This window comes from Cebus imitator, unplaced genomic scaffold, assembly GCF_001604975.1.
Source record: "Cebus imitator isolate Cc_AM_T3 unplaced genomic scaffold, Cebus_imitator-1.0 Scaffold72, whole genome shotgun sequence".
Classification (NCBI taxonomy): Eukaryota; Metazoa; Chordata; class Mammalia; order Primates; family Cebidae; genus Cebus; species Cebus imitator.
Window position 1 is genome coordinate 6,089,339 of NW_016107387.1, and position 8,039 is coordinate 6,097,377.

The 8,039-nt window shown below is 55.2% G+C and overlaps 1 protein-coding gene across 1 annotated transcript; it reads left to right on the forward strand.

Annotated features, from left to right (window-relative positions):
• The first annotated feature begins 3,286 nt into the window (after positions 1-3,286).
• On the forward strand, positions 3,287-7,167 carry VAMP2 (vesicle associated membrane protein 2). The gene is made up of 5 exons (XM_017531531.2): positions 3,287-3,411; positions 3,934-4,054; positions 4,540-4,698; positions 4,781-4,832; positions 5,446-7,167. Coding segments are annotated over exons 1-5 (351 nt in total). The 5' UTR covers positions 3,287-3,409; the 3' UTR covers positions 5,463-7,167.
• Positions 7,168-8,039: the final 872 nt, after the last annotated feature.

Sequence of the window (8,039 nt, forward strand, 5' to 3'; positions counted from 1 at the left end):
GGATGCTTGTAATCCCAGGGATTCGGTAGACTGAGGCAGGAGAATCTCTTGAACACAGGTGAAGGTGGTTGCAATTAGCCAAGATTGAGCCACTGCACTCCAGCCTGGGTGACAGAGTGAGACTGTGCCTTGAAAAAAATAAAGAATAAAAATAAACAAAAAACGAATTGAGCACAGGCATGGCAATCCATGCTAAGCGTCTGGCACACGGTGGGTCCCTGGAGTGTCTCCTCTTTCCAGGAATCCAGCCCTAGACAGGCAGCTGTGAGAACCTTCTGGCCTGGGCAGGGCGGGGGGGCGGGCTCAGCAGACATCACAGCTGATTGCAATGGTGGGGACTGGCCTTTCTGTTCTTCATTATAAGGATTTTACTTCACAAGCTGCATTGAAGGAAACACGAGGCCTCTGAAATTAATTATAAGTTCAGTCAGGTTTGACTCATGTGGATGGCACTATTCATGAGTCAGTTGTGTGGGAATGACCCAGTCTCCTTTCATCCCAACTTCTAAACCAGTAATTGTCTGAAGAGAAAAAAAATTAAAAAATAAAAAATAGGCCAGGAGTGGTGGTCCACGCCTGTAATCCTAGCACTTTGGGAGGCCAAGGTGGGCAGATCACCTGAGGTCAGGAGTTCAAGACCAGCCTGGCCAACATGGTGAAATCCCACCTCTACTAAACAAACAAAACTGGGCATGGTGGCGGGCGCCTGTAATCCCAACTACTAGAGAGGCTGAGGCAGGAGAATTGCTGGAACCTGGGAGGTGAAGGTTGCAGTGAGCCTGAGATCACGCGGTTGCACTCCAGCCTGGGTGACGAGAGTGAAACGCCATCTCAAAAATAAATAAATAAATAAAAATAAAAGAAAGCCGTTATGAGAATGTGGTCTCTGTTGCCTACATCACAATCACCTTGAGCCCCTTCTACATCCTTTGAATGAGTCTTGGGGGTGTGCCCTAGACATTCATTGGCCCATTCCCGCAGCTAGTACATGTAGAAGCCAAATCTGAGTTATGCAAATACATTATTTTCCTATCATTCAACTCACCTCTATTTGGGTCTTCATTTTACCTGCCTGCAGAAAACATTCTCTCACTCACTTCCAGGTGAACTGAAGTCATCCCACTCCTTCTCCCACCTCCACCATTGATCTAAATTTGGGGAGTTCTGAGCCACAGCCTAGGTGGGGTGGGCTGGGGAGGGGCTGCTGGGTGAGAGTCCTCTCTCTGAGATGAATCTTCCTGGCCCCCTCATCTCCGTGGGTCACACGTGCCCTCGTTTCTACTCTGCTGCTGCCACCCCCACAATCCAACAGCAGTAGCATGCCCCCTAACCTTGACAATGTATCTGGGGCTCTGTCCCTTCCACATCACCCCCCAAACCAGGGTCAAACGCCTTGTCTGGCCCTGCACTAGGCTCCCGGGTAAGTGTAGCATGTCCAACTTGGGGCAGGGGTGCTTCCTGTGCCTGCCTTTTCCAATCCTCCCTGTCTTATTTATACCCAGGCAGACACTGAGGCTTTCGAACTTAAAAGGCTGGAATTTGGCATCTTTGTTCTCTGACTAGAAAGCAGAATCGCCTCAAGACCAAAAAGCAGGAGCCAGCATCCCATAGCATGATCTGAGACCCCTGTGGAAGCTGTTCTTCTCTTTCTCATCACATAGGCAGAGCCACCGGGGACTGTCAGTGCACAAAGACCAGGGACTCGGCTGCTCCTCTGAGGAGGAGGAAGCCCAGAGTATCTTCCTTAGATTGGGCTCAGTTCCCACACCCAGCACACATATTCCCTGCTCACTCACCTCCCCCAGACAGCTGGGAAATGACACCTCTGGTGACAGAGCCAGTGCCTGGGCTTCTGCAGGGATGGGGTGGGGCACTGCAGTGGGGGAAGATCTCACACCCAGAGGCCCTGGGAAGCCAGAGTGGGGGAGGGATGAAGCTGGCTCCTGTTTATCTTAGAGATCAAGGCCACCAGCCTCCCTGCCCCTTCCAGGGATGTAGTAAGCACCCCCACCCCAGGGCCAAAGGGCCTCTCCTAAAATGCCTCCTGCACCCTTGAGGCTTGCTTTTGACACCCTGCACTCTACCAGAGCGACAGCTTCCCTGGACAAGCTTCTTGGACAAGCTGGTGGGAGTGTGTACAGCTGCTGGGTGCACTTAGAGGGCCTAATGGAGATCAGCCCCAGATGGACCAGCGGTAGGTAATCTCCTACCATGTTATCCACATCATGCCATTTAACAAATAGGGATTTAGTACCTATATGTGCAATGTATTTGGGGTCCAGAGAGAGGAGGGCAACTGTCCAAGGTCACACCTGCGAGGTGAACACGCATGTAAAGCAGCACCCTGTAACCTGTTCCCCCGTGCCTACTAATAAAGAAAAAAAAAATGAGAGAAAAAGGCTTTTTTTGTTTTTGTTTGGCCCAGGCCCGGTGCCTGGGACCAAAGCCTGAGACCTCCCCTGCAGCTGGGGTCGCTGACCCAAGCTTGGGGCAAAGCTAGGTCTTGGCCAGCCAGCAGCCTACCACGTGAAGCAGCCCCCACGGCAGCCTTGTTTCCTCCTCCTCGGGGTCCTCAGCCCACCTCCGTCGGCCCTGCTCCAGCAGCTAAGTACCTCTAGTCTGAACTTCAATCATGAGGCGGGGCAGCCCCCTCCTCACCTACTGTAGACACTCCCCGTCCCCTGCTCCCCGGACTAGTTTGGGCGGGAAGAGCCTGCCTCATCTTTTTTTCCTACCCTCCTACCCAGTGGCTAGGGACCCCAGGCTTCCTCTGAGACATCCACCAGCGGGGTGATGGGGTGGGACCAAGCTCCCCCACTCCCCTCCACCCTAGCAGCGGGTCCCCGCTCTTGGCATTGCCCCAGCACCTGCACTAGCTCTCTCTGATTTCCCAACCCCAGCCTATTCCAAGTGCTGAAGGCGGGTCGCTCGGTGCTGGGGCCTGAGTACGGGGAGAGACCTTGGGCTGTGTGGGGTGCAGGCTGGTTTACTGGGATCACGATTGCGGGGGTGGTCTGGGGCTTGGGTGTGGGGCCTGGCTGAGATGTGCCCTAAGAAGCAGGTAGCAGAGGGTTTGGAGGCGGCTGTGGTCAGACAGGCGGGGTGGCGGTGGGTTTGAGGAAGCCGCAACAGTCCACCTTGGGGTCCGTCGAGTGCCGAAGGAGCTGCCCCGGCGCTGGGGCTCCAGGCCCGCGGCCCCGCCCGGCACGACCCCCACACGGCAGCGCCCCGCCCCCGGCCCAGCTCCCGTTGCGTCGCCCGCGGAGCCCCGCCCCCGCCTGCAGTGCCCGGATGCGGGTGACGCGCGGCCGCCATCTTCCCGTCCCGGGCAGCCAGCGCCAGTCGGAGCCAGCGCGAGCCGCCGCCGCCATCGCTGCTGCTGCCAAGTCCTCCGCCCGCTGCCCCCGCCATGTGAGTCGGCTGCCCGCCACCCCCGCCGCGCTTCCCCGCGCCGGCCGCCGCCCTGGGCAATCGGCCTCGGGGAATGCCCGGGGTCTCGCCCGCTTCCCCCGCGTACCCCGCGACCCGGGGCCAGGCCCAAGCCGGTGACTGCGCGCAGGCGGCCGAGAAGCCCCGCGTCCCGGTCTGGCCGGCTCGGGCGATGGCCCCGGGAAGGAGCTGACTCGGTGTCTTCCTGCCCCGCCTCGCCCCTGTCACTGCGGCCGCCTGTCTTTTCGGGTCAACCCCTGTCGCATCTGTGAGGTCGCCCTCATTTGACAGGCGGGGAAACTGAGGCCGGGGGGGAGGGGGGGACTCGCTCAAGGTCACGCAGCTCATCGGCGGCGGGGCTGGACCGAGACCAGGGCTTCTATCGGGTGGCCTTCCTCCCGAAAAGGACTGGAGGGACGAGGATGGACAGGTGGATGGGCGGAGCCCTGGCTGTGGGGCCGGGAGGCTCCAGGCCCTGGATCTTAATCCATCCCTGCTCCTCAGGTCTGCTACTGCTGCCACGGCCCCCCCTGCCGCCCCGGCTGGGGAGGGTGGCCCCCCTGCGCCCCCTCCAAACCTCACTAGTAACAGGAGACTGCAGCAGACCCAGGCCCAGGTGGATGAGGTGAGTGTGGGGGGAGTCAAAGGCAGCTGGAAGGACCCTGGGGATTGGCATATAGGTGTAGGGGCCCATGTTGGTTTGGGAGTGATGACACTTCACACCTGTGGGTTTGCGGACAAAGATACCATGCCCCATCCCTGTCTCCCTGTCAGCACGCACTTGGAAGGGCACTAGGGGTGCTAATCAGCTTTGCTAGCCTGGGGTGTGCCAGCCTGGGCAGGTGTGCTCTGATGATGGACAGAGCGCCTGGGGCTCAATAGAGAGAGCGTGTTGCTATGACATCTGAGGTGTCAGCAGCATGCCCCTGATGTGTGCTCCTTGCATGTCCCCAGGTTTGCTAGGCATGTTCTGTGTGTGTCCTTGGCATGTTAACCTGGCAGCATCAGGGTGCATGTTCCACGCATGGCACAGTGGGCACATGTTTGAGGATTGCCCTCACTGAGGTGGGCCTTGGCACACCCCCCCTGCCTCGTGGGTCCCTCTCCCAGGTGGTGGACATCATGAGGGTGAACGTGGACAAGGTCCTGGAGCGGGACCAGAAGCTATCTGAGCTGGACGACCGTGCCGACGCGCTCCAGGCGGGGGCCTCCCAGTTTGAAACAAGTGCAGCCAAGCTCAAGCGCAAGTACTGGTGGAAAAACCTCAAGGTAAGGATGGGGACAGGTAGGGGACTGGTGGGTGAATGGAGTATCATGATTTGTCTCACTGATCCTCCCCTCCCATCCCCAGATGATGATCATCTTGGGAGTGATTTGCGCCATCATCCTCATTATCATCATAGGTGAGTAGGATGGGAATGGCCGGGGCCCTTTTCCTGGAGAGGTTCCCCAAGTGGATTCTGGGTTTTAAAGGTCATTAACCTAGTTTTACTCTTCAGCCAAAAACACACATAGCTGCTAATGGCAATTCTGATTCATCTAGAGCCAAAAACTTTGATGTTATTTAGCTTGCAGTTTGCCTGGTTCTGGACAGTTTTGTTAACATTTGGTAAAAGGAAAGCTGATGTATCCATTAAGGACCCTTTAGACCTACGAGCCCAGTCCAAGAACCCTGGAACTGATGAGTAGGAGAAAGGAAAGGCCCAGGGGCTTGAGACATGACCAGGAAGCCAACCACCCCATGATTTTAAAGCTTGTGGTCTCAGAGGCTCAGAGAATTAGCATCTGTGGCCTCACGGCCATACCATGGAGTGGAAGGGACCTCAGAACCTACCTGTCTAGCCCCTTGCTTTGTAGATGAAGAAGCTGAGGCCAAGAGAGGGGAAGGGGTGTCAACCAGCTGGGGAGTGGGGAGGATGGGAGCAGGGCCAGGCCTGACACATTGCTTTCTTTCTCTTTCTCTCTCTCTCCCTCCCCCACCTCCCTCTTCCTTATCTTCTTCCTCTCTCTCCACAGTTTACTTCAGCACTTAAATCCCTGAGGAGTCTGCCCTGCCTAGAGAAGGGCCTCTCCCCCCACCCTCAGCCGTTCCTCCACCTCTCAGCCATATCTTTCACTCCCCCTCCCCTGGATCCGTGTGTGTGTGTCTTTGTGTGTGTCCCCCTGTAAATAGCCAGCTGTTATTTATACATATATAATATTATATATATTTGGTCTGTTTGTAGTTTTATTACTAGAAGATTTTTCCAGTTGTCCTTAACACCCCTTCCTGAGGTTCCCTTCACCTCCTCTCTCTTGCCTTCCTTTCCTTTCCCTTTCTTCCTGACTAGCCCCAAGTCCCTTAATTTGCATCTGCTATGCAATAGTCCCTCTCCTCTCCTCCTCCTTCCCTCGGATTTAGCTGATCCTTCCTCCCACCCTGGCCTTCCCTTCCTCCTCCCTCTCCCCTTCTTCCTGCTCCCCCTGCTCCGCCCTCAAAAAAAAAAAAAAAAAAAAAACAAAAACGAAAAGCACCTGTCCGGGCTTCCTTAGGTGCATCTTCTTTGCATCCATTAGGAGGCTCTGAGACTGGCCCCACTTGGTCCTAAGAATCCCAAGGTCTTTGGGAGCGTCCAGCATGTTAATTAGCGTATCATTGCATACTGCAGTCTCTTTCCATTTCTTTTTGTTCCATCACTCTTCTCTTAACCTGTGTTTCTTTTTTTTACTAAGGAGTTAGTCCCCATTAGTACTTGTATTACATTTTCATTTGCACGACATTACTTGCAGGTGGTGGGAGCCTGGGCTTTTGGGGAATCAGGCCGCTCTGGCCCCCAGCATTGCCTCCTTCTAGCCCTCTAGTCCAGTTTGCCTCCCTTACCCTCATTTTCCAAACCTCTTGTACCCCCCTCTCCCTCCTCCAGCTGGTATGTAAGTGTCTTGGAGTTCAGTATGTTATGATGGACCAATAATTCTGCCACTTGGGGTCTCTCCCCACATTCCTGCTCCCCAGTTTTCATGTGGGGCACTCAACTGACATTCCCATGGGGTTTCCCTCCCTCCCATCTGCTTGATCCACCTCCTCCTCCCAGCAGGAGAGTTGGGGGTTGGCCACAATTGATATCTTGGGAGGGGTGGCTACCAGTGTGTGGGAGGTCATCACTGCCTTGGGGAGGAGTGGGGCAGGGCAGAGAATCCCCCCAATTCCTGCCTGAAATCTCTGGCCTCACCCCTGCTGGGGGTTGGACTGAAAACCCTCCTCCCCAATTTGGGGGGTGTTGCCCCCGTCACTGCCCAGCTCCTCTGACTGCCCCTGCCCTGAATTTAGGGTGGGGGTACTAGTCACTGCCAATGTGTGTATGGGACTTGCTGGAAAACGAGGATCCTTGCCCCTCTCCAGGGCTATTGAACCCAGAGAGAGCTGTCCTCTCATTGGGTGAAGTGATAGAGGAAGGGTCTATTGTCTTTTTAAATGGCACAATTTTAAGGGTCTGAGGGTACAGTCCCTTAACCTGCCACGGGAAGGGGGCCCCCAAACTTTCTTCCCCACACACTCGAGATTTTTTGTGTGGAGGGGGAGCAGGGATATCTAAGCTGTGGTGTGAAAGGGTAGGAGAGATGCTGGGGGTGGGGGTGCTGTGTTCTAGACCCCCCATATTATCCCAGTGTCCCCTGCCCCCCCTTCCCCCACCCCATTCCCCCAATTCTGTGGCGCATCCAGATTGTGAAAATGTACAATAAATGTGTAATGAGTAACCAGGTGTTGTCTGTTCTAAGATCTTTATGGTTTTCTCTATCTTTTTTGTGGGGGGAGAATAACATCTTTTCTTAACCAATGGTAAGAATATTGGATCCGAAGGTATGCCAGGAAGGTGGAGAAGATGCATTGGTAAAGGACTGGACTTTGCAAGAGGCCCTGACCTTGGGCAGGGCAAAGTGTGATTCCCAAAGTGGTCACAGGGGGGCACTAGGCGTTGGTAATGGGAAGTGTCATAGCCAACTCCTGTGTCTCTAAGCCTGGTGAGCCCTCCGGTTTGGGGTTCCCAGCTTTCCTTTCCCTTTCCTGGGGGCAGGTTTCTACTGTTGGACTCCTTTATACTCCTGGATTTAACTCCCAAGATGCGCTACAGTTGCTCCCTTGCGGCAGTAGATAGTAGTTGGCCACTTCTGTGAAGCATTTCTTCCCCTCTGTGCCTAACCCAGTGCCAGCGCCCCGACGGGGTTACTAAATACTGGTTTAAGTAATTGGCTCGCAGAGACATAGCTGATGTCGTGGAGCTGCCTGTAGATAATCTATTACCCCTCTACTCTGTTTTATGACTGTGACTTTAGACCCCACATTGAACTTAGCATCCCTGTCCCCAGGAGCTTCAACAGTGAGTGGCCAGGTGCGGTGGCTCACGCCTGTAATCCCAGCACTATTAGGTGAGCAGATCACGAGGTCAGGAGTTCAAGACCAGCCTGGCCAACATAGTGAAAGCCCATCTCTTACTAAAAATACAAAAGTTAGCCGGGAATGGTGGTGCACGCCTGCAGTCCCAGCCACTCAGGAGGCTGCGGCAGGTGAATTACCTGAACCTGGGCGGTGGAGGTTGCAGTGAGCTGAGATCATGACACTGCACTCCAGCCTG